We start from the raw sequence: 24,535 nt of genomic DNA on the forward strand, positions 1-24,535 counted from the left end.
GCTCACACCTGTAGTCTTAGCTACTCCGGTAGCCAAGGCAGGAGAATTACTTAAGTTCCAGCCTTAGTGAACCACTATTCATGCCTATGAATAACTACTGCACCCCAGCCCGAGCAACGTAGTACGATACCGTCTCAAAAAAGGAGAAGGAGAAGAAAGAAGAAGAGGGAGGAGGAAGGAAGAAAGAGAAGAAAAGTTTGCAAAAGCAAGAATTCCTGCTGTATATCTTCTTTTTTTTTTTTTTTTTTTTTTTTTTTGGAGATGGAGTCTCCCTCTGTCGCCAGGCTGGAGTGCAGTGGCAAAATCTCAGCTCGCTGCAACCTCTGCCTCCCGGGTTCAAGCGATTCTCCTGCCTCAGCCTCACGAGTAGCTGGGACTACAGGTGCGCAGCACCACACCCAGCTAATTTTTGTTTTGTTTTGTTTTTTGAGATGGAGTCTTGCTCTGTTGCCCAGGCTGGAGTGCAGTGGTGCAATCTCGGCTCACTGCAAGCTCTGCCTCCCGGGTTCACACCATTCTCCTGCCTCAGCCTCCCGAGTAGCTGGGACTACAGGCACCTGCCACCACGCCCGGGTAATTTTTTGTGTTTTTAGTAGAGACAGGGTTTCACCGTGTTAGCCAGGATGGTCTCAATCTCCTGACCTCGTGGTCCACCCGCCTCAGCCTCCCAAAGTGCTGGGATTACAGGTGTGAGCCACCACGCCCAGCCTCCTGTATATCTTTTAGCCAGATAAATCAGTGTTTACATGTCACCCCATTTGTTTTATCATATTCCCTCTCTCTCTCTCCATATACATGTAAAAACTTTTTCTGGCCAGGCACAGTGGCTTACATCTATAATCCCAGCACTTTGGGAGGCCGAAGTAGGAGGATCATTTGAGCCTAGGAGTTTGAGACCACCCTAGGCAACATAGTGAGACCCCAGCTCTTCAAAAAATACAAAGGTTAGCTAGGCATGGTGGCATGTCCCTGTAGTCCCAGCGATTTGAGAGATTGAGGCAGGAGGATCACTTGAGCCCAGGAGGTCGAGGCTGCAGTAAAGACATTGCGCACCTTCGCCACTCAATACTTCAGTTTTTCTCTTTCCTAAGAATAAGGCCAGTCTCAGCCAGGTGCAGTGGCTCACGCCTGTAATCCCAGCATTTTGGGAGACCAAGGCGGGTGGATTACCTGAGGTCAGGAGTTCAAAACCAGCCTGGCCAACATGGTGAAACCCTATCTCTACAAAAAATACAAAAAGTAGCTGGGTGTGATGGCAGGTGCCTGTAATTCCAGCTACTTGGGAGGCTGAGGTGGGAGAATTGCTTGATTGTGGGAGGTGGAGGTTACAGTGAGCCAAGATCACGCCATTGCACTCCAGCCTTGGCGACAGAGCGAGACTCAGTCTCAAAAAAATAAATACATAAAATAAGGCCAGTCTCTTATATAGCCACCATAATTTCATACAAAATTGGGAAATCTAATGTTGGTATCACACTCTGAGTTAATCCACAGTTAATTGTCCAAGTGTGGACATCTTTCCTGCATCCTTTTGGCATTTCCATTATTCTTTGGGCATCTCCTCTCTGCCCAAACCCTGAAGTCAGCCATTTTTCAGAGAAACCCCAATCCCTTTTACAAGGAAATGGGATTTAGAGACCAAGTTCTGGGTGCTGAGTGTGCTCATGGCTACTGGGATGTCACTGCTTTCTGGGCCCTCTCAGGGGACACAATTAGTGTGATGAATTCATCTGAATATTTCTAAGCCACACCTCAGCCTTCTCCCCCTTCTTCCCTCATTCCATATTTGTATTTGGTTGAATTCTATTAGTCAACCTTTTTTTTCTTCTTTTTTTTTTTTTTTTTGAGACGGAGTCTCACTCTGTCACCCAGGCTGGAGTGCAGTGGCGCAATCTCGGCTTACTGCAAGCTCCACCTCCCGGGTTCACGCCATTCTCCTGCCTCGGCCTCCCGAGTAGCTGGGACTACAGGCGCTGGCCACCACACCCGGCTAATTTTTTGTATTTTTAGTAGAGACAGGGTTTCACCATGTTAGACAGGATGGTCTCGATCTCCTGACCTCGTGATCCGCCCGCCTCGGCCTCCCAAAGTGCTGGGATTACAGGCGTGAGCCACCGCGCCCAGGCTTTTTTTTTTTTTTTTTTTTTGAGACAGAGTCTCACCCTATTGCCCAGGCTGGAATACAGTGGCACAATCTCGGCTCAATGCAACCCCCGTCTCCCGGGTTCAAGCGATTCTCCTTCCTCAGCCTCCTGAATAGCTTTGATTACAGGAGCTTGCCACCATGAGCAGCTAATCTTTGTATTTTTAGTAGCGATGGGGTTTCGCTATGGTGGCCAGGCTGGTCTTGAACTCCAGACCTCAGGTGATCCTCCCACCTCGGCCTCTCAAAGTACTGGGATTATAGATAGGCATGAGCCACTGCGCCCAGCCGATCATTTTTGATCTCCAAAAAAATGACAAAACCTATATGGTTCAACCTAATACCTCCTTTGTCCGCAGTGAGAACCCTAATTGTCAGTAAATCAGTATATTTATTCATTTGCTTTGTTCTAAAATGCCCTCCAAATAGTTTCAGAGGTACTGCGGCAATCTTGCTATTAACAACAGATCTACTGTGGAAATTTCAAGATGTCTTTGTAGCTATTTTTGTCCTTTAGAGTATGTCCCATTAAAGAAACATAGAGTATTGTGTTCAAAAGTTATTTGAATTAATTTACTTTTCTCTGTTAGGTTAGGTTAGTGTATTATAGGGTCCTCCAGAGAAACAGAACCAATAGGATATGCACAGATATATACAAGAGACCAGCCTGGCCAACATGGGGAAACCTCACCTCTACTGAAAACACAAAAAATAGCCGGGTGTGGTGCTGCACACCTATAGTCGCAGCTACTCGGGAGGCTGAGGCAGGAGAATCACTTGAACCCGGGAGGTGGAGGTTGCAGTGAGCCGAGATCACACCACTGTACTCCAGCTTGAGTGATAGAGTGAGACTCCATCTCGGAAAAAAAAAGAGGAAATGTATTATGGGAATTGGCTCAAATGATTATGGAGGCTGAGAAAGAAGTCCCATGGTCGGTTGTCTGCAAGCTTGAGACAGGAAAACCAGTGTATTATAAACCAGTGTATAACTGAATACTCAAACCAGTGTATAACTCAATACATTGGTTTATAATATAATTACAATATAATTTAATTCAATCCAAGTCTGCAGGTCTGAGAACCAGGGGAGCGAGAGGTGCAACTCCCAACCTGAAGCCCCAGAAGTGTAGGATGGGCGGCTGGTGTAAGTCCTGGAGTCCAAAAGCCTGAGAAGCAGGTTGCCCTTCTCCAATGTCCAAGGGCAGGAGGATGGACGTCCCAGCTCAAGAAGAGAGAATGTGTCCTCCTTCCACCTTTTTGTTCTATTTGGGCCCTCAACTGATTGCATGATTCCTGCCCGCTATGGTGAGGGTGGATCTTCTTGGGCCACTGATCCAAATGCTAATTTCTTCCAGAAACATCCTTGCAGACATACCCAGCCATGAGGTTTTACCAACTCTCTGGGTATCCCTTAGCCTGGTCAAGTTGACACATACAATTAACCATTATAGGTAGGTTAGGTCCGTTTAACAATCTGATGCACGGTTAGGTTACATTTATTTATTTTGTTTTTTACTAAATTTGGGGTTCTTTTCTTCATCCTTTTTTATAGTGCTATATTTTCACTGTTCAAAAGGTTTATTTGATTCAGGTGGGGTGTGGTGACTCACGCCTGTAATCCCAGCACTTTGGAAGGCCAAAACGGCTGGATCACCTGAGTTCAGGAGTTCAAGACCAGCCTGGCCAACATGATGAAACACCACCTCTACTAAAGATACAAAAATTAGCCGGGCGTGATGGTGTGTTCCTGTCATCTCAGCTACTCTGGAGGCTGAGGCAGGAGAATCTCTTGAACCCGTGAGGTGGAGGTTGCAGTGAGCCGAGATGGCGTCACTGCACTCGCACTCCAGCCTGGGCGACAGAGCAAGACTCCGTCTCAGAAAAAAAAAAAAAAAGAATCTACGTATGTGCCCACCTGGCACCTGACACAGGAATTTGCTCATCTTTGCAAAAAGAAAAACAAGCAGGCTACCCTAGAAGTTAACGAAAATGGTTTTCTTGGCCGGGCACAGTGGTTCACACCTGTAATCCCAGCACTTTGGGAGGCCAAGACGGGCGGATCACAAGGTCAGGAGTTTGAGACCATCCGGACCAACATGGTGAAACCCCGTATACTAAAAATACAAAAATTGGCCCGGCGTGGTGGTGCACACCTGTAATCCCAGTTACTGAGGAGGCTGACACAGGAGAATTGCTTGAACCCAGGAGGCGGAGGTTGCAGTGAGCCAAGATAGCACCACTGCACTCCAGCCTGGGCAACAGAGCGAGACTCTGTCTCAAAAAAAAAAAAATTGGCCGGGTGCAGTGGCTCATGCCTGTAATCCCAGCACTTTGGGAGGCTGAGGCGGGTGGATCACAAGGTCAGGAGATCGTGACCATCCTGGCTAACACGGTGAAAGCCCGTCTGTACTAAAAAAAAAAATACAAAAAAATTAGCTGGGTGTGGTGGCGGGTGCCTGTAGTCCCAGCTACTCAGGAGGCTGACGCAGGAGAATGGTGTGAACCCAGGAGGCAGAGCCTGCAGTGAGCAGAGATCGAGCCACTGCACTCCAGCCTGGGCAACTGAGTAAGACTCTGTCTCAAAAAAAAAAAAAAAAATTAGCCAGGCGTGGTGGCGTGTGCCTGTAGCCCAAGCTACTCAGGAGGCTGAGGCCGGAGTTTGAGGCTGCAGTGAGCTTGGTCACAACACTGCACTCCAGGCTGGGCAACAGAGCAAGACTCCATCTCTAAAAAGACAAAAAAAAGAAAATGGTTTTCTATGAGGATGAGTGGGAGAAGAAACAGGTCAGGCCATGTCTTTATACTTTGGAATCAAATATATATATGTGTATATATATATATATATATATTTTTTTTTTTTTGAGTCTCACTCTGTTGCCCAGGCTGGAGTGCAATGGCGTGATCGCGGCTCACCACAACCTCCACCTCCCGGGTTCTAGTGATCCGCCGACCTCAGCCTCCCAAAGTGCTGGAATTGCCGGCGTGAGCCACTGCGCCCAGCCAGATGTAGATTCTTAACCTACGTTCCTCCTTATACAACAGGTGACCACAGGATATCACAGTCTCTTTTGCTGTTATCACTGCAGCCCACCCACGTTTTCAAAGATTTACGCATGACCCCACTCTGCAGCCACCTATGACTCCACTCTTCTCCACCATGCACTAAGTCAAAAGCACAAAGTGCTCACTGCTGGACATTGCATGGGAGGTCACAGCGTCCAGGCGTGGAATGGTCCAGGACCAGGTCCAGCCCCCTACCTGCACCGAACTGAACTTTGACCTGGTCTGTGCTGGCCTCCAACATAGAGCCTCGCCTGCCCAGGCCTCAGATCCTCACCTGTAGCACCCGCCAGGCAGGTGAGTGGACCCTGACTTGGCACAGGAAGGCCAAGAGGTCATTGCAGGCAGTGAGTCCCCGGTGGGCTGCAGGAAGCCTGAGCCGGGCCAGAAGATGAGTTTGGGTTCCTCCCCGAAGGCTGCACAAAGTCAATCCCAGGGCTGGCCGAGGCCCTTGACAGGCCCACTGAATGCCCAGCACAGGGGCTGTCTTCTGCCTGGCTTTCCTGTCTTCCCTTCCCCTGTCACCCTGTCAGGGAGCTCCTTGAACAGCTACTTTTCAGTACCAGCTTCCTCCAGAAGACAAGCCCTGCAAAGGTGCACCTGCCATCCCGGCCCCATGTCCCCGTGCCTGGGACAGGGCTCAGGCAAATGAATGGGAGGTGCTCAGGGAACCTTCCTGTGGCTCATGGAGCTGCCTCACTTCCAGCCTCAGTCAGTGGCCTCTAGGCAGGACAGACACCTGGACAGGTTCACAGTCCCACCTCAGGGCCAGGCAGGGTGACACGCGGCTGTAATCCCAGCATCTAGGGTGGCTAAGGGGGAGGATCACATGAGCCCAAGAGGTCAAGACCAGCCTGGGCAACATAGTGAGACCCCATCTCTACAAAAAAATTAAAAAGTAACCGAGTGTGGTGGTGCAGGCCTGTAGTCCAAGGAACTCAGGAGGCTGAGGCAGGAGGATCACTTGAGCCCGGGAGTTCAGGGCTACGGTGAGGCGTGATCGCACCACTGCAGTCCAGCCTGGCAACACAGAGTGAGACCTTGTCTCTAAAAATAATAATAATAAAAGAATCGCAGCTCATACATAAATGTGCGAGAGGGCTCACACTATTTATTTCATTAAACAAATCTAGTTTCTACATTGCTGCCGTCTGGCCACTTGGGACCTTGTTCAGCCTCAGTTCTAAGGGCGGCATAGTGCTGGTTCTTGTTCTCCGTTCCCACCCCTCTCTGGTTTAACTAGATTTTTTTTTTTTTTTTTTTTTTTTTTTTGAGGCAGAGTCTTACTCTGTCACCCAGGCTGGAGTGCAGTGGCGTGATCTCAGCTCACTCTACCCTCCATCTCCTGGGTTAAAGGAATTCTCGTGCCTCAACATCCCAAGTAGCTGGGATTACAGGCACGCGCCACCACCATGCTTGGCTGATTTTTTTTTTTTTTTTCATCCCATGAGTTTTCTTTCCGTAATGATTTTTGTGTTTTTAGCAGACAGGGTTTCACCATGTTGGCCAGGCTGGTCTCGAACTTCCGACCTCACGTGTTCTCCCTGCTTTGGCCTCTCAAAGTGCTGGGATTACAGGCGTGAGCCACCGCACCCAGCCCGGTTGAACTAGTTCTAAGGAGCAACTGCAGCCGGGTCTGGAGAGGGCTCGGCTGCCACCTTCCCTCCCAGACAGCAGCTAGACAGCTGCTCCCAGGATCTGCTTTGAATTAAAAGTGGCGTGGCCCTTTAAGAGAAGCATCCGCCGGCCGCCCCCGCCGCCGCCGCCCCTCTTTGATGTCGCTGGCGCTGAAAGGTTCCCAGTGGCAAGATCTGAGGGTTTGTTTCTGCCTCCCCAGAGGCCACGTGGGGATCACAGGGAGGGAGGGAGGGCCAGCGAAGGTCACATGGCCTCCCTGGCCTGCTGCCGCTGTTGCGGCAGGAGCAGGAGCGTGGGGACCAGCAGGCTGGACGGGTGGGGGCCGCGGCCTGCAGCTCGTGAGGGCGGTGGAGCCTGGCAACTGGGAGGGCAAAGGACCAGCCTCTCTGCCCCTCCCCTTGGCACCCGGGAGCCTGACCTCCAGCCTCCCTCACCTGTCCAGGAAGGAGCCACACGCTGTCTGCGTGATGTCCCAAGAGGCGGCATCTCCACTGATGAGCTGGGACTCCCCCATCCCCATGCCCTTCCTCCCCCAGCTTTGGAAGGTGGCCTTTCCCTGGTGGCCCTGCCACTCCATGGTTAGCCCAGTAGGCTGCATGTTGGCACCAGCCGGGTGAAGCCGTAGGGAGGAGACGGGATGGGGCGGAGCTCAGCTGCAGGGGTGCCAAGAGGGGCAGATCCCGCCAAATACCTGGGTCCAAAAATGTCAGCCTCGGCCTCCCCGCTGGACTCTAGGAGCTCTCACCTGGGTGAAGGACATCCTAGGGCAAGGCCGATCCTTTCCACCAGGGAATCCAGAGGCCACTCACTCCCAGGCACTGGGGCCAGGGAGAGGGCAGCCCCAACACCAAGCCCAGGAGCAGCCGCCCCGCCCAGGGGCCCCCCTCGCCCCTCCAAGGACCTGGGCGAGAGCCACAGCAGCTCCTGACAAGGGACTTGGCTCATCAAGGTCCCAGGATATGAGGCCAAGAAGGGTCCTTCTGATGGATGGGGTGACCAGAAAAGGAGGTTGGGGGAAACCAAAAAGGGGCCATGCTCTGCGACGGCACCGCCTGGCCTCGGCACCTCCCCCACTCTGAGCCTGTTGGAGAGCAGGGCCTCCCCCAAGAGCCAGCCAAGGGGGAAGCGGGCGGCCTCCCCCAACAGCCAGCCACATGGGGAAGCGGGTGGCCCGCCTCACTTCCCTGCTCACTTGGGCCTCAGAGGCCAGCAGCTGGGGCGCAGGGCAGCCCAGGTGGCCAGGCGGGGCGGGGCGGCTGAGGCCAGCACACAACAGCTGGGCCCCAGACGGCTGGCAGCAGCTGGAGCCCAGAGCGGCCCTGGCGCTCAAGGCCCTGGGGGGAGGGGCCCAGGATGTGCGGCAGGGAGCCGCCTCCAGTCTGGACAAGGAAGCCGGGTCCGGGGCTGCCTGACATGCTGTGTGCTGGACGCTCATATCACCAAGTTCCAGGGCCCCACGCGGGGTCTCGAGGGGACCCCTGTACCGCCAGCTGCCCTCCATCACACCCTCCTCCCTCTCCGCCTGCGCCTGCCCGCCAGCCTGGGCCCTTGCTTCCTGAAATGTGCTGTCTTGACCCCTTTTTCCCAGGGGGTGGGCTCCGGCCCCCCAGCACAGCCGTGACCCCGGAGGGTTGACTCAGAACCACCCGTGCATCCCCAGCTCCCTCCCCAGGGGAAGGCGGTGAACAGAACCCTCACCCCGTCCTGTCTCGGGGTGCCTCTCCTGAAGCACAGAGCCCCCTCTGGGCCTTCGTTTCCCCAGCTTTCCTGCCGCGGGGCACACAGAGTCTAGGCTCAGTCAGAAGCCCCGGCGCCACCTGAATGGGAGCCTGGGGAACCCTGTATGGTCCTCCCTGAACAGGACAGTGGGGATGGGGCAGGGCCAGGGGAGCAGAGAAGGACACACCCTGTGAGGGACACCACACGCAACCATGCAGCCTGAGATGGGCACGGTGGTGCTCTTGTCGCCAGGCCCCCATGTCTGCCCTCGCAGTCAACCTTGGTCCCTGGGGGATCGCCTGCACCCCCCCACGGCGCCTGGGCAGCATAACTGTCATCTATCACATGGTCATCGCCGGAGACGCCGAGCAGAGCCCCAAACATCCTGCACCTTTGATGCTCACGAGGACCCTGTGAGGCAGGTGCTGTTCTCATCCCATTTTACAGACGAGGAACCCGAGACGCAACTGCAGGCCCCGCAGCGGCCGGTACTTGGCTGTCCTAACCCATCCGCTCTGGTGCAGACGAAGTGGATATCTGTCTAACATGCAAAAGGAGGGTTCTGAAACACCCTACCTGCCAGGAAGGTTTCTAGAGAGGAGCCAGCCCACTCCACCCCAAGCTGGCCACTCCGCTCACGGGGCCTCAGGCCTCATCCCCGCCGCCTGGTGCCCTGTGCCCAGCCTGATCGTTGTTGGTCTTACCCGCCGATTCTTTTAGATGGAAGCGGGATCTTGCTGTGCTGCCCAGGCTGGTCTCGAACCCCTGGGCTCAAGCAGTCCTTCTTCCAGGACCTCCCAAAGTGCTGGGATTACAGGCGTGAGCCACCGTGCCCAGTCAGAACTAACTACTTTAAAATATCAGGGTGGGTGCCGTGGCTCATGCCTGTAATCCCAGCACTTTGGGAGGCCAAGGCAGGTGGATCACCTGAGGTCAGGAGTTCGAGATCAGCCTAACATGGTGAAACCCCGTCTCTACTTAATACAAAAAAAAAAAAAAATTAGCTGAGTGTGGTGGCGCATGTCTGTAATCTGTTACGCAGGAGTCTGAGGCAGGAGAATCGCTTGAACCCGGGAGGGAGAGGTTGCAGTGAGCTGAGATCGAGCCATTGCACTCCAGTCTGGGCAACAAGAGTAAAACTCCATTTCAAAAAAAAAAAAAAAAAAATCTAATCACATGACAGAGTACATTCAGAAAATTGTGCAACCATTACCACAATCCATTTTAGAACATTTTAATCACCCCAAAAAGAAACCCCGTACCAGCTGGGCACAGTGGCTCACGCCTATAATCCCAGCATTTTGGGAGGCCGAGGTGGGTGGATCACCTGAGGTCAGAGACCAGCTGATCAACATGGTGAAACCCCATCTCTACTAAAAATACAAAAATTAGCTGGGCGTGGTGGTGCACGCCTGTAATCCCAGCTATGTAGGAGAATTGTTGGAGCCTCGGAGTCGGAAGTTGCAGTGAGCCGAGATCACATCACTGCATTCCAGCCTGGGTGACAGAGCAAGACTCTGTCTTACAAAAAAACAAAAGAAAAAAAGAAATCCTGTACCCATTAGTAATCACTCCCTGTTTCTCCCCATCTCCTGGAAACCACCAGCGGACTTTCTATCTCTATGAAGTTGCCTCTTCTGGACACTCGAAATGAATGGACTCATACCGCATGTGCCCTTCAGTGTCCAGTTCATGTCACCTGGCTGATATTCTCAAGATTCACCCACAGTGCAGCGTATGTCAGAACTTCGTTTGTTTTACGGCTAGAATATATTCTGTTGTATGGCTGTGTTCCATTGTGTTTACCCACTCATCTGCTGATGGACTTTGGGGCTGTTTTCCGCCTTTTGGCTATTGTGACTAGTCCTGCTGTGAACATTCATGAGCCAGTTTTTGTTTGAACACTTGTCTTCAATTCTCTGGGTGTATCCCTGGGAGTGGGCCTGCTGGGCCACGTGTTTTGTGTAACATACTGAGGAGCCACCAAACCGTTTTCCATGGTTAGGGACGTGGCCACCACACTGTCCATCCCCACAGCGACGCTCTGGGGCTTCTGTGTCACCGCGGCTGCACCCACGCTTGTTAGTTTCTGTGTTTTGATTGTAGTCATCTTAGTGGGCATGAGGTAGCATCTGACCCATTACTGGTGGACCTGGGTCCCCCTTTCTTATACCTGTCATCCTTATACCTGTCAGGGCCAGGTTGGTCCCGTCTTGATGCAGGTGGCCTGGAAGCAAAGGCCCAGCACCTGCTGGCCCACAGGACCCGCCACGGGAGCTGCTGCCAGGCTCTGGGTGCTCAAAACTCCGGGTGGGGAGTCCCAGGTGCAGAGGATAAAGCTGCCCCAGGGGCTGGGGAAGTGTGAGGACAGAGCCAGTCGGTGTGAGTCAAGAGGAGGACATGGGTGTGAGCAGCTGCTGAGCCTCGGGAGCCCTGTCCCCGGCCATAGGGCTGCAGCCTTGTCAGTCATCCGGTCACGGCAAGGGGCTTCGGAGGAGAGGGGGATGGGGGAGGTGGAGGAAGGGCAGAGAGGTTCTGGGGAAGTCTTGGGTTTGAGCCTCTTCTGGCGTCTGCTACCAGTGTTGAATAAACCAAATGTGAACTCATTTTGGTTCAACATGCAGGCTCCATCGCATTACAGGAGACGTCAGAAACTGTAACACGCATGGTCTTCTCCCGCCGTCCTGGAATTTTCATCGGTGATCATGACTGCCACCCCTACCATGCACTTTCACAAGTGGGCTCTTATAATCCCACAACAGCCCTCTGACGGAGGCACTGTTATCACCCCGCTTTAAAGGAGAGGAAGCAGCCGGGCACCGTGGCTCACACCTGTAATCGCAGCACTTCGGGAGGCCAAGGTGGGCGGATCACGAGGTCAGGAGACCGAGACCATCCTGGCTAACACAGTGAAACCCCGTCTCTACTAAAAGTACAAAAAAGTTAGGCAGGCGTGATGGGACACGCCTGCAGTCCCAGCTACTTGGGAAACTGAGGCAGGAGAATTGCTGGAACCCGAAAGGCAGAGGTTGCAGTGAGCCGAGATCACGTCATGCTCTCTAGCCTGGGTGACAGAGCAAGACTCTGTCTCAAAAAGATAAATAAATAAATAAATGAGAGGAAGCACAGGCATAAGGAAAGGTCACAGGCCTTCCCTGGGATCTCCACACTGCACCAGGAGATGGCTCAGAGCCAGGGCGGTGTGAAGATCAACCCTGTGCAGCCAGCTGGAAGATGCCATCACGCTCCGGACTTGGAATAACAGGTGCCCGGCGGGAGAGGCCTCCTCGGGACAGGTTCCTGCTGGACGCTGAAATCTGCCCTGGGTCAGCCTTCCCCGCCGGGGTGTGGGTGGGAGAACGCCTCAGGATGGGACCTGCGTCTGAAGCTACTGCCCTTGGCCAGCCCCACACTTGGCTTTTAAACTGACCCGACGGCGGAGGGACAGCAGGGGGGATTTCTGAGTGAGCAGGGAGCTAAGGGCGAGCCTCAGCTCTTCTGTTAGTGTCCCTGAACCTCAGTTCCCCTCGTCAGGGAAATGCTGCAACCTGCCCTGTGGGGAGAGGGACCTGAGTTTGTAACAGCCTGCCTCCCTCTGAGAATGTCCCCAGATTAGGCTGACCTCCAGGGCACCCCAGCCTGATCTTAGGCCTTGTGGTTTACACTGGGGTGCCTTACACCCATCGAATGCGCGGGGCAACAGCTCTCAGCGTTTGGTCTCTCTGTTTCACAAGAGCCCAGGTAACGCGGCTGTCTGCAGGTGCAGGCGGCGCTGGGACTTTCTCCCTAAGCTCCTCACTCAGCCCGGGGCTGGCAAGGAGGACGTCCACAGGGCCCCGGCCGGCGGCTCAGGGGGCATCCTGGCTGCAGGCACCGCCCTGCGCCTCTGCTCTCCTGCCCCACGTGGTGCCGTAGGCTCCCCACTGTCCTGAATTAGGAGGGGCTCTGGAAGCTCCGCTTGCGTCTAGATCGTTGTCCTGAAACTTAAGACCTGGTTGTCCTGAAACGTAAGACCTGTTTCCTATCTTTAAAATGGGTGTCATGGCGCCCAGCAGGCTTCAGACCGGAGGGTGAAGGAGAAAGTCTGCCCGGCCCCGCTGGCCCTGCATATGTCCTTTCCTTTCTTTTGTCCATCCCACCCCCGCTCCCCCCAGCAGGAAGCCTCCTGAGCCCCTCCTGTCCACGCTGCTCCAGTACTGATTTCCCACAGGAACCTTGTTCCAACCCCACTGCCCAGAGCCTCGCGAGTGGACAGGGGTGCTCTCCAAACTGAAGCATGGGGCAGGTGCCCTTCGTGGCATGAAGGGCCGCAAGCAGAGGCCTAGCGGGCAGCCACTGGACCTTTGGCCTCCTCCCCCAGTGGCGGCTGGGGCAGGTTCTTGGGGGTCCTCGGCATGGGGGCAGCAGCCAGGCTGGGGCGGGCGGAGATCCAGGACCTCACCTCTGGCCCCGCGATCTCCTTAAGTCGTAGCTGCTTCTCTGACCCCAGTGCCAGCAAGAGCGCCCCAGAACTGGGCGACTCCCCCGCGGCGCCTTGCTGGGGCGCGCGGTCGCTCCCGCAGGTCTCCCGCCAGGACCTCGCGCCCCACCTGTCCGCTTCTCCAGGAGGCCCCGGCGCCGCTGCTGCCGGGCCCTCGGCTGGAAGCCCTGTGTCCGCCGCCGCTTTGATCCCGGGGGGCCCTGCTGGATAAAAGTCCCTGGCGGCTCCGCGCCAGCGCCAGAGGGGGAGCGCAGCCGAGCCGGGCGCACCAGCGGGACGGCGCAGGGCCAGGGGCGCTGAGAGGACGGAGCCACTGGGCCGCCCGCGCTGGCCGCGGTGAGAGCGGGGCCCCAGGGCTGCGCGAGGTGGGGAGATGCGGGCCGGGGTCCGAGTCCCCCACGGCCTGCTCTGGGCCTGGGCACTGGGGGATGGGAGGGACACTGGCGGCTCCAGGTGAGCGCGCCCGCCCCGCGCCCCCAGCCCGTCGGGCGCGGCCAGCTGCGCCGCGGGCGGAGTTCCCCGCCCCCCGCCCCGCCGGCTCGGAAAAGCCTCGCCCCTCCCCGTCGCCGCCGCCCCTTCCAGCTGCCCCGGGGGCGGGGGCGGCGGCGCCGGGCTGGCCGCGGTGAATGGAGCCGCCGGGGCCGCCCGGCCGCGCTGCCCCCCCACGGAGCCGGGCCGGGAGCGCCTCCGGCGGCCGCGGCGGGGTAGTCCAGGCCCCTCCGTCAGACTTGCGGTTTGGGAAGAAAAGGCGATGCCTCCGCCAAGAAAAGAGCGAGCGCGGCCCCCTCCCCCCTCCGCCGAGCCCGGGCGGCGGCGGCGGCACATCTAACGCGCGGGCACCCGGGCCGCCGCGGCCCCCGCAAATAAGCCCAGCCTCGGCCCCCGCCGCTCATTGGCGCGGGCCGCAGCCAGCGCACCCAGACCCTGCGCTGCCCTCGGACGGCCGGGCACGGAGCCCCAGCTGCGGAGGCCGACGGCACCCGTCCCCGAGCGCCTCGACGCCCAGCCGCGCGCTCCTTCTCCGCCAGGCCCGGCGGGCGGGAGCGGGGGCGAGGGAGCAGGAGCGGCCAGTGCCCCCGACACCCCCGGCCCGACACCCCCGGCCCGGCATCCCCCGCCACCGCCTCAAGGCCGCCCGCTCCCCGCAGGTGGACGCGGCCATGGGCCGAGGGGTGCGCGTGCTGCTGCTGCTGAGCCTGCTGCACTGCGCCGGGGGCAGCGAGGGCAGGAAGACCTGGCGGCGCCGGGGTCAGCAGCCGCCGCCTCCCCCGCGGACCGAGGCGGCGCCGGCGGCCGGACAGCCCGTGGAGAGCTTCCCGCTGGACTTCACGGCCGTGGAGGGTAACATGGACAGCTTCATGGCGCAAGTCAAGAGCCTGGCGCAGTCCCTGTACCCCTGCTCCGCGCAGCAGCTCAACGAGGACCTGCGCCTGCACCTCCTGCTCAACACCTCGGTGACCTGCAACGACGGCAGCCCCGCCGGGTAAGGCCCGCGCCCTGCGCCTCCCCGCCCCGCCCGACGCGCCCGGTCTCCGGCTGGACCTTCCCTGCGGGCAGCGGCCGTTCTCTCCCCGGGGAGAAAGGGCTTCCGTCGGGCGCCCCGCGGTCCTGGCCCCGAGGAGGGCCCGGTTCGGTGACTCTCCGCGTGGGGAGCAGAGCGGCGCTGGAAGGGCTGGTCCCCGGCCAGCTCGGGCACTGACCCCTCGGCCTCTGGGCCCAGCCGCTCTGCTGGCGTCCTTCGGTCCCGGGGCGGGGAGATGGCAGCCCGAGAGCGCGCCTGGCTCCAGCGGGAACCGGCGACACCGGGGGGCGGGGAGAGGCCTGCTGCCCACCTCCTTGCAGCCCCGAAGTAGATAAAAGACGTGAGCCCGGGGGTCGGGGAGCGGCGGGGCCGCCCACGCGCTCAACAGGCCGAGGACAGCCGGGGACAGCGGGAGACCTGGGCGTGGGGTCGGGGCTCGGCAGGAAGGCTCCCCCGCCGGATCGGTGCCGCCCGCGCCTCCCGCGCTCCCCGCAGCGTCCCGTTCCCCTGCCAAGCGCGCTCCTTCAGTGCGGACGCGTTTTATGCTTCAAGCGCCGCCGCGCGCCCCGGGAGGACCGCCGCCCGCGCCGAGGTGACAGCGGGACCCGCGCCGGGCGGAACGTGGGGATTTTCCACGGACCACAGCCCCGCGCGGCCCGTTCCCCGCCCCGCGAGCGCCACCTCCCGGGACCGCCGCCGTCCCTGAGCTCCGCGTGGGCCTGGCCGAGGGCGCCCCCGTGCGACCGTCGCGCGCGGCCGGAACAGGTGGCGCGTTCCCTCCGCCAGAGCTGGGCGCGCGGGGCGCGGCGGGTCGGCAGCCCTGGCCGACCCCCGCGGTGCGTTCCCTCCGCAGCTACTACCTGAAGGAGTCCAGGGGCAGCCGGCGGTGGCTCCTCTTCCTGGAAGGTGCGTCCAGGGCTGAGGCGGGGGGAGGCCGGGGGTCTCTGCGCGCGGGCCTGAGCGGTGGTCGTGTCCGCAGGCGGCTGGTACTGCTTCAACCGCGAGAACTGCGACTCCAGATACGACACCATGCGGCGCCTCATGAGCTCCCGGGACTGGCCGCGCACTCGCACAGGTCAGCGGCGGGCCCTGGGGAAGGCGTCTCGACGTGAGGCCCGGGAGGAAGCCGCGCCCGCGTCCTGGAGCCCCAGCCAGGCCCCCACCCCGCACATCATGCCCAGCCCGGCGCCCGGGTTTCCTAAGAGCAAGGGGCGCCCTTCACTCTCGCCTTTTGTGGCCCATTCCACATTAGCATTCAGGCGCTTAGCCAGCGGCTTTGGCCCTCCCCAGGGTCAAAGCAGGGCAAGGGGTTGAAGTCAAGGTCAGACCTGGTGTCCAGCCTAGCCGGGCACCGTGGCCATGGTGGCTTCCCGGGGGTAACTAAACCCAACTGTCCTCCACTTTCCCGGCAACCTTGGTTCGGGCTAACAACACCAGCACACCTCCCTTCCTGGGGCCAAGTAGGAGCCCCAACTCCTCACCAGGGTTCCCAGACCCGACCCTACACAGCCTCCTCCCACTAGAAAGACCCACCGCCTCTGTGTCCCCAGGCACAGGGATCCTGTCCTCACAGCCGGAGGAGAACCCCTACTGGTGGAACGCAAACATGGTGTAAGGGGGCGCAGGGTCTTGCCTGGGAGTCCTGCCTGGAGGGTGGTTCTTCCTGGGGATCCTTCCTTGGGAAGTCATATTCTGAAATGGTCTTTCCTGGGGGTCCTGTTCTGGATGGTTCTTTTGGGGAGGTCCTGTCCTAGAGGGGTTCTGGAGGTGTTTCTTTCGTGGTGGGGAGGGGGTCCTGTCCTGGGATGGTCCTTCCTGGTGGGGAGGGGTCTATCCTGAGATGGTCCTTCCTGGCAGGGTCCTCTCCTGGGATGGTAGTTCTGGGGGGATCCTGTCCTGGGATGGTCCTTCTTTCCTGGGGGGTCCTGTCCTGAGTTGGTCTTTCCTGGGAAGGGTCCTGTCCTGGGTTGGTCCTTCCTGAGGGGTATTATGCTGGAGGTCTTTCTTGAGGGGAAGTTCTATCCTGGGATGGTCCTTCCAGGGGAATCCTGTCCTGGGATGGTCTTTTCTGAGGGTCCTGTCCTGGGGGTCCTTTCTGGAGGCTGCCGGGCGGCAGGCACTGTGACAGGCTCACTCTGTTCTGTGTTGCAGCTTCATCCCCTACTGCTCCAGTGATGTTTGGAGCGGGGCTTCATCGAAGTCTGAGAAGAGTGAGTCTCGGCCTTCCCAGGGCACGGCAGGGCAGGGACGAGGCCGGACGGCAGGGCAGGGATGAGGCGGGACGGCAGGGCAGGGAGGAGGCCGGACGGCAGGGCAGGGAGGAGGCCGGACGGTGGGGTTCTGGGGAAAAGCTGACTCTCAGCCTTGTCGTGCTTTCAAAGCCCTTGACAGTATGTCCCAGGGTGCCTGCCCCATGCTCCCACTGCCTGCTTGTCCACAACTGTAGGGGATCCTTATTTCTGAATATTCCCTGGGGAGGAGGCCCCAGCATGGCCTGGTGCACCCACCTTCCTCCAGTCCACCCCAGCCCCTGACCCCTTCTCAGAAGATTCCTCCCAGTCCCCCAGTGGGGCAAGAACTCCTCTGCCAGCCATTCTGGGGTAGGAGGTGGTTCTCTCTGCCCAGGCCCCTACCTGAGGCCACTCCCTCCCTCTTGCAGACGAGTACGCCTTCATGGGCGCCCTCATCATCCAGGAGGTGGTGCGGGAGCTTCTGGGCAGAGGGCTGAGCGGGGCCAAGGTGCTGCTGCTGGCCGGGAGCAGGTGGGCAGGGCGGGGCAGGGCTGGAGGTGAGGGGCGAGGACGGTGTGCAGGGCGCATGGAAGGGGTGTGGGGTGGGGTTGTATGGGAGGTGAGGATGGAGTGGAGCCTGTGCAGATCTTGGCAGGTGGCTAGGAGGGTGAGACGCTGGAGCTGGGAGAACCCACATCATTGGGGACGTCTCTGAGGCCTGGCTTCAGAGTGCTGGGTAACCAGACGCTGTCCAGAGGATGCTTCTGGACGCCATGGTTGTTGGATATAGGGGAAGGTTTGGGCTGCAGGGACCTAAGTCGTTGGTTAGGGGTTGGCCATGGACTAATGCTCCTTCTCCAGGGCCCGGTAGATGAGGATCACCCCTGTGGGTTCCTGTATCCCAGCAGGCATACAGGAGACCAGGAGACAAATGGGGAATAGATGATGGGGCCTGAGGCCACATAGTTTATCTTCATTTTCAGATAAGGAAACTGAGGTAAAGAGAGAGAGGAAGGGGAGGAGGAAGGGGAGAGCCTGGCTGTGTCAGGGAAATGTGGCCTGCCAGCCTGAGCCCTGGCCTGCTCTGGAGGAGATGGCCATGGGTCTTGCACGCGAACAGAGAATGCAGAATGCATCCGCAGTTCAGAACGCATCAGGACTCCTGCCCCCCTCGGGGCACGGGCTGACGCTGAGCAGACTCTGGGGAGGTGAGTGCCTCTCCCCAGCCACCTGGCCTCATGTCCGGCCCTCCTTGCAGCGCGGGGGGCACCGGAGTGCTGCTGAATGTGGACCGTGTGGCTGAGCAGCTGGAGGAGCTGGGCTACCCGGCCATCCAGGTGCGAGGCCTGGCTGACTCCGGCTGGTTCCTGGACAACAAGCAGTATCGCCACACAGACTGCGTCGACACCATCACTTGCGCGCCCACGGAAGCCATCCGCCGTGGCATCAGGTGCCCCGCGGGGAGGGCCCGTCCTCATGTTGCAGCTTTGCCCCAGAAGGGCCTGGGTGGAGTGGCATCTGTGGGTGGGGAGCCCCGGGGGATGAGGCCCACGGCAGCCTAACCTGTGGCTGTGGCTGTGGCTCCAGGTACTGGAACGGGGTGGTCCCGGAGCGCTGCCGACGCCAGTTCCAGGAGGGCGAGGAGTGGAACTGCTTCTTTGGCTACAAGGTCTACCCGACTCTGCGCTGTGAGTGGGCGGCAGAGCGGAGCACACAGGGCAGCAGGGGTGGCCACGCTTCCTTGCTTCTGAAAATCCAGCGTGGACTCCAGTCTTCTGGGCTGGGCTTGGAGACCACGGCCCTGGTCCAGGGAGGAGGCCGGCTGTGTGCCAGGGGGCCTAGTCGCTGCGGCATGCCTGGGACTTGCCTGCCCTCAGCACTGACACCCCCCAGTCCCAGGCAAAGTGGGACAGGTGGTCACCCTGCCTATACCGGTGGCTAGTGTGCTTTGGAGCTCATCCCCACGCTGCCCCTCCCTGCTGCAGGGTCCTGGGCTAGTTCCTCCCCAGCCCCACGCTCTGAGGAATGGTGAGGTTATATGCAAGGGCATCATCACCATATTTCGGTGAAAGTGGAGTCGCTGAGAACCAGGCCAAGGTCATGGAGGGGTTAAACAGAGCCCGTCTTCAAGGAAAGGCAGTTTATTGATTTAGTTGTTGATTTAGTTATTGATTTAGTTATGAAGCTGTGGATTATAAAAAGGCTGGTTTGAAAGAAGGAAGCCACATTCTGTGGGGGCTTATGACTGACACCCCTGGGGAGAGTTGGGCCAAGGCTAGCTGGCCTGTGAGCCTCAGCAGCACTGCAGGGGGCCTGGGAAGGTGCTGAGCTCTGCCTGGGGTCGGGGGCAGCAGCGGGGACCTGGGGGTGCTGAGCTCTGAGCCTGGGATGGGGGGTACTGCAGGGGCCTGGGGGTGCTGAGCTCTGAGCCTGGGATGGGGGGCACTGCAGGGGCCTGGGGGTGCTGAGCTCTGAGCCTGGGGTGGGGGGCACTGCAGGGGCCTGGGGGTGCTGAGCTGTGAGCCTGGGGTGGGGGCAGCAGCGGGGGTCAGGGGAGGCCGAACTGAGCCCCGGCGCCCGCAGGCCCTGTGTTCGTGGTGCAGTGGCTGTTTGATGAGGCACAGCTGACGGTGGACAACGTGCACCTGACGGGGCAGCCGGTGCAGGAGGGCCTGCGGCTATACATCCAGAACCTCGGCCGCGAGCTGCGCCACACGCTCAAGGACGTGCCGTGAGTGTGTGGGCCCCGGGAGCCCCATGCCGGGTAGCTCCCTCCTTATTTAAAAATAGAGGTCCTGAGAAAACAAAAGAAGAAAAACCAAAGCAAAAAATAATAGAGGTCTTGTAGGCCGGGCGCGGTGGCTCACGCCTGTCATCCCAGCACTTTGGGAGGCCCATGCAGGTGGATCACCTGAGGTCAGGAGTGCCAGACCAGCCTGGCCAACATGGCAAAACCCTATCTCCACAAAATATGCAAAAATTAGTCCGGTGTAGTGGCAGGCGCCTGTAATCCCAGCTACTCAAGAGGCTGAGGCAGGAGAATCACTTGAACTGGGAGGTGCAGGTTGCAGTGAGCTGAGATTGTGCCACTGCACTCCAGCCTGTGTGACGGAGTAAGACTCTGTCTCAAAAAATACATATATATATATAGAGAGAGAGAGAGAGAGAGACAGATCGAGATCGGTCTTGGGCCTGGCACACTGGCTCACGCCTATAATCCCACCCCTTTGGGAGGCTGAGGCATCAGGATTGCTGGAGGCCAGGAGTCCAAGACCAGCCGGGGCAACATGGTGAAACCCTGTCTCTACTGCACATACAAAAATTATCCAGGCATGGTGGCATCACCTGTAATCCCAGCTACTCAGGAGGCTGAGGCAGGAGGATCCCTTGAGCCCAGGAGTTCAAGGTTACAGTGAGCTAACCTTGCCTGTGGGAGGCAAGCAAACTTCGATTGTACCACTACACTCCAGCTGGGGCGATAGAGCCAGACCCCGACTCAAAATAAAATGAAAATAGAGTTCTAGATAGTAGCAGAATATTTGCCTGTCAAGGGCAGCCTCCTGCCATCACCTGGGAGGGCCTGCCTGGAAGAGGTGGACTCTGAGCAGAGATTTGAGGCACAAAGGGATAAGGGTCAGCCGGGAGCTGGCCAACTAGGGGGAGGCCCGGGCCAGAGGAGCAGCTGGCAGCCATAGCAACAGGAAGGGGTGATGGCCAGGCGGGGGACAGCTCTAGGGGAGTGGGGGTGGAAAAGGGGCTGAGGGGGTAGGGAGTTCACGAGCCACTGTCTCCTCTCCAACAGGGCCAGCTTTGCCCCCGCCTGCCTCTCCCATGAGATCATCATCCGGAGGTCAGTGTCCCTGCTCCGGGTAGCTTGCGTCCATGACATCAACTTCAAAAGTCCACAGGCTCCCCAACCGCACTTGGCCTCCCACGGGCCTCTTCTTGGCGCTTCTAGGGGTGGGATTTCCTTATAGGGGTGCCAGAGCCACTTGTACCAACAGCTGTATGGCAAGAATTAAGACTCAGCCCTCGGCTGGGTGCGGTGGCTCACGCCTGTAATCCCAGCACTTTGGGAGGTTGAGGCAGGTGGATCACCTGAGGTTAGGAGTTCAACACCAGCCTGGCCAATATAGTGAAACCCTGTCTCTAGTAAAAATACAATTAGCTGGGCATGGTGGCGGGTGCCTGTAATCCAGCTACTCGGGAGGCTGAGGCAGGAGAATCGCTTGAACCCGGGAGACGGAGGTTACGGTGAGCCGAGATTGCAACATTGCACTCCATCCTGGGGGCAACAAGAGTGAAACTCCATCTCAAAAAAAAAAAGAAAAAAAAAAAAAAAGACTCAGGCTGAGCAGTGGCTCACACCTGTAATCCCAGCTACTCAGGAGGCTGAGGTGGGAGGATCACTTGAACTCAGGAGGTTGAGGCTGCAGTGAGCAGTGATCACACCACTGCATTCTAGCCTGAGAGGCAGAGGGAGACCTTGTCTCAAAAAACAAAACAAAACAAAACAAAAAAACCCAGGCTAGATACAGTGGCTCACGCCTGTTATCTCAGCCGATGGGAGATAACATTTGGGAGGCCTATGGGGGCAGATCACCTGACGTCAGTTCGAGACCAGCTTGGCCAACATAGTGAAACCCCATCTCTACTGAAAATACAAAAATCAGCCAGTCGTGGTGGCACACGCCTGTAATCCCAGCTACTCGGGAGGCTGAGGCAGGAAAATCGCTTGAACCCGGGAGGCGGAGGCTGCAGTGAACCGAGATCCTGCCATGGCTGGTCTCAGAAAAAAAAAAAACAAAAAAAACAAAACAGCTGCCTCAGTGTTGATGCCACTCCCCACATGTGACCCCCCCCCCCCGGTTTTCCTCTGCAGCCACTGGACGGATGTCCAGGTGAAGGGGACATCGCTGCCCCGAGCACTGCACTGCTGGGACAGGAGCCTCCATGACAGCCACAAGGCCAGCAAGACCCCCCTCAAGGGCTGCCCCGTCCACCTGGTGGACAGCTGCCCCTGGCCCCACTGCAACCCCTCATGCCCCACCGTCCGAGACCAGTTCACGGGGCAAGAGATGAATGTGGCCCAGTTCCTCATGCACATGGGCTTCGACATGCAGACGGTGGCCCAGCCGCAGGGACTGGAGCCCAGTGAGCTGCTGGGGATGCTGAGCAATGGAAGCTAGGCAGACTGTCTGGAGGAGGAGCCGGCACTGAGGGGCCCAGACACCCGCTGCCCCAGTGCCACCTCACCCCCCACCGGCAGGCCCTCCCGTCTCTTCGGGACAGGGCCCCAGCCGTCCCCCTGTCTGGGTCTGCCCACTGCCCTCCTGCCCCGGCTTTCCCTGCCCCTCTCCCACAGCCCAGCCAGAGACAAGGGACCTGCTGTCATCCCCAGCTGTGGCCTGGGGGTCCTTCCCGACGACGAGGGGGTAGCCAGAAGAGAAGCACTGGATTCCTCAGTCCACCAGCTCAGACAGCCCCCCCCGGCCCCACCCATCAAGCCCTTTTATATTATTTTATAAAGTGACTTTTTTATTACTTTAATTTTTAAAAAAAAGGAAAATAAGAATATATGATGAATGATATTGTTTTGTAACTTTTTTTAAATGATTTTAAAAAAAGAGACAAAAAAGAATCTCACCCTGCCGGCGTGTTTATTTGCTTCACACCTCCCCTCCTCCTCTCCCTCCCCTCCCTCCTTTCCCTCCCTCTCTCCCCTCCTCTCCCTCCCTCTCTCCCCTCCTCTCCCTCCCTCTCTCCCCTCCTCTCCCTCCCCCACCTCCCTCCCCAGCCCCAGGGCAGCAGGGAGACAAAGGGAGGGGCCGTGGGGACTCTCCAACTCTGACCCCTTCTTGGATGCACAGACTCAGAGCAGGGTCTTCTGGAGGGGCCCTGCTTCCCTTCAACCCTTCTGCAGATACCCACTTCCCAGGGCGGATGGCAGCAGCTGCGTTTCTTTTTACTTATTCATTTATTTAGAGACAGGATCTCGTCGTGTTGCCCAGACTGGACTGCAGTGGCACAATCACAGCTCACTGCAGCCTTGAACTCCTGGGCTCAAGCAATTTCCCCACTTTGGCCTCCTGAATAGTTGGGATTACAGGCACGCGCCACCACACCCGGCTACTGTTTTAATTTTTTGTAGAGATGGAATCTCCCTTTGTTGCCCAGACTGGTCTTGAACTCCTGGGCTCAAGCAATCCTCCCTGCTCAGCTTCCCAATGTGTTGAGATTACAGGCGTGAGCCACTGCACTTGGCCCCTTTTTATTTTATTTTTTTATTGGGAAGAAATTCGCATAACACAGGATGAGCCATTTCCAAGTGAGCGACTCGGCATCTGTCACACTCAGAGTGCCCTGCGATCCCCGTTTTTAGTTTCAAAACTCTTGCCAGGTGCGGTGGCTCACACCTGTAATCCCAGCACTTTGGGAGGCCAAGGCAGGCAGATCACGAGGTCAGGGGTTTGAGATCAGCCTGGCCAACATGGTGAAACTCTGTCTCTACCAAAAATATAAAACATTAGCTGGGTGTGGTGGCATGCACCTGTAATCCTAGCTACCCGGGAGGCTGAGGCAGGAGAATGGCTTGAACCCGGGAGGCAGAGGTTGCAGTGAGCCGAGATTGCATTGCACCACTACACTCCAGCCTGGGCAACAGAGCGAGACTCCGTCTCAAAAAAAATAAATAAATAAAACAAAATAATTTTTTTTTTTTTTTTTGAGATGGAGTCTCGCTGTGTCTCCCAGGCTGGAGTGCAGTGGCGCAATCTCGGCTCACTGCAACCTCTGCCTCCTGGGCTCAGGCGATTCTCCTGCCTCAGCCTCCTGACTAGCTGTAATCACCGGCATGTGCCACCACGCCCAGCTAATTTTTGTATTTTTAGTAGAGATGGGGTTTCGCCATGTTGGCCAGGCTGGTCTTAAACTCTTGACCTCAGGTGATCCACCCGCCTCGGCCTCCCAAAGTGCTGGAATTACAGATGTGAGCCACCACGCCCACCCCCTAGTTTCAAAACTCTTATCAATCCAGAACACTTCCTACCCAGCTGACAATTCCTTAAACACTTGCATTTTATTTATTTCTACTAGGTCATTCCTGCACATGGTTCAAAATTCAAAAGATGCAGAAGATATGAGGGCAAATGCCCGTTTCCCCCACAGCCCAGGTTCCCTGGCTCTGCTTCCAAGGGCAAACAGTGTTACCTTGTGGATATTCCCAGAGATCATTTCGTGAAAATTCCGGTAAACAGGTGCACACGTTGACATACATGCATTTTTTTCTTTTACACAGATGGCTACACACTACACACTGGTGTCTCCTCCACTTGACACTGTATTTCGGGGTGTGCAGCGAGCTGCCGCAGGTGTGACAGTCCAGGGCCTGCGGAAGGCTCTGCGGCACGCGCAGGTGCAAAGGGTGCACGTGCATAGCCTTGTCGTGTGGTCATCACGTTGCATGAGGGCAAGTATGTCTGTGGACTAAACCCCAGATGTGGGATTCCTGGGGCAAAAACATGAAGCTCTAGCCTGTCTCCCCAGCACTTTGGGAGGCCAGGGTGAGATGATCGCTTTGGCCCAGGAGTTTGAGACCAGCCTGGGCAACAAAGGGAGACCCCATCTCTAAAAAAAAAAATTAAAACATTAGCTGGGTGTGGTGATGTACACCTCTGGTCCCAGCTACTCAGGAGGCCGAGGTATGAGGATCACTTAAGCCTGGGAAGTCACAGCTGCAGGGA

At 57.7% G+C, this 24,535-nt stretch overlaps 1 protein-coding gene across 3 annotated transcripts; it reads left to right on the top strand.

The window, feature by feature from the left end:
• Positions 1–13,288: 13,288 nt before the first annotated feature.
• Positions 13,289–24,327, top strand: NOTUM (notum, palmitoleoyl-protein carboxylesterase). 3 transcript variants are annotated; one of them, XM_055389414.2, is made up of 12 exons: positions 13,289–13,376; positions 14,189–14,523; positions 15,416–15,468; positions 15,542–15,637; positions 16,113–16,173; positions 16,714–16,772; positions 17,222–17,324; positions 18,052–18,243; positions 18,381–18,481; positions 19,377–19,524; positions 20,596–20,643; positions 21,676–22,382. In XM_055389414.2, exons 2-12 carry the CDS (start codon positions 14,201–14,203, stop codon positions 21,980–21,982), a joined length of 1,491 nt encoding a protein of 496 aa, XP_055245389.1. In that variant the 5' UTR covers positions 13,289–13,376; positions 14,189–14,200; the 3' UTR covers positions 21,983–22,382. The 3 variants fall into 3 exon arrangements, with proteins under 3 accessions (XP_055245389.1, XP_063561815.1, XP_018881978.3); XM_063705745.1 differs by lacking the exons at positions 13,289–13,376; positions 21,676–22,382 and adding an exon at positions 24,091–24,327 and having other exon boundaries at positions 13,647–14,523; XM_019026433.4 differs by lacking the exon at positions 13,289–13,376 and having other exon boundaries at positions 13,648–14,523.
• Positions 24,328–24,535: the final 208 nt, after the last annotated feature.

The sequence above is a fragment of the Gorilla gorilla genome, chromosome 4 (assembly GCF_029281585.2).
Source record: "Gorilla gorilla gorilla isolate KB3781 chromosome 4, NHGRI_mGorGor1-v2.1_pri, whole genome shotgun sequence".
In the NCBI taxonomy this organism is placed as follows: domain Eukaryota; kingdom Metazoa; phylum Chordata; class Mammalia; order Primates; family Hominidae; genus Gorilla; species Gorilla gorilla.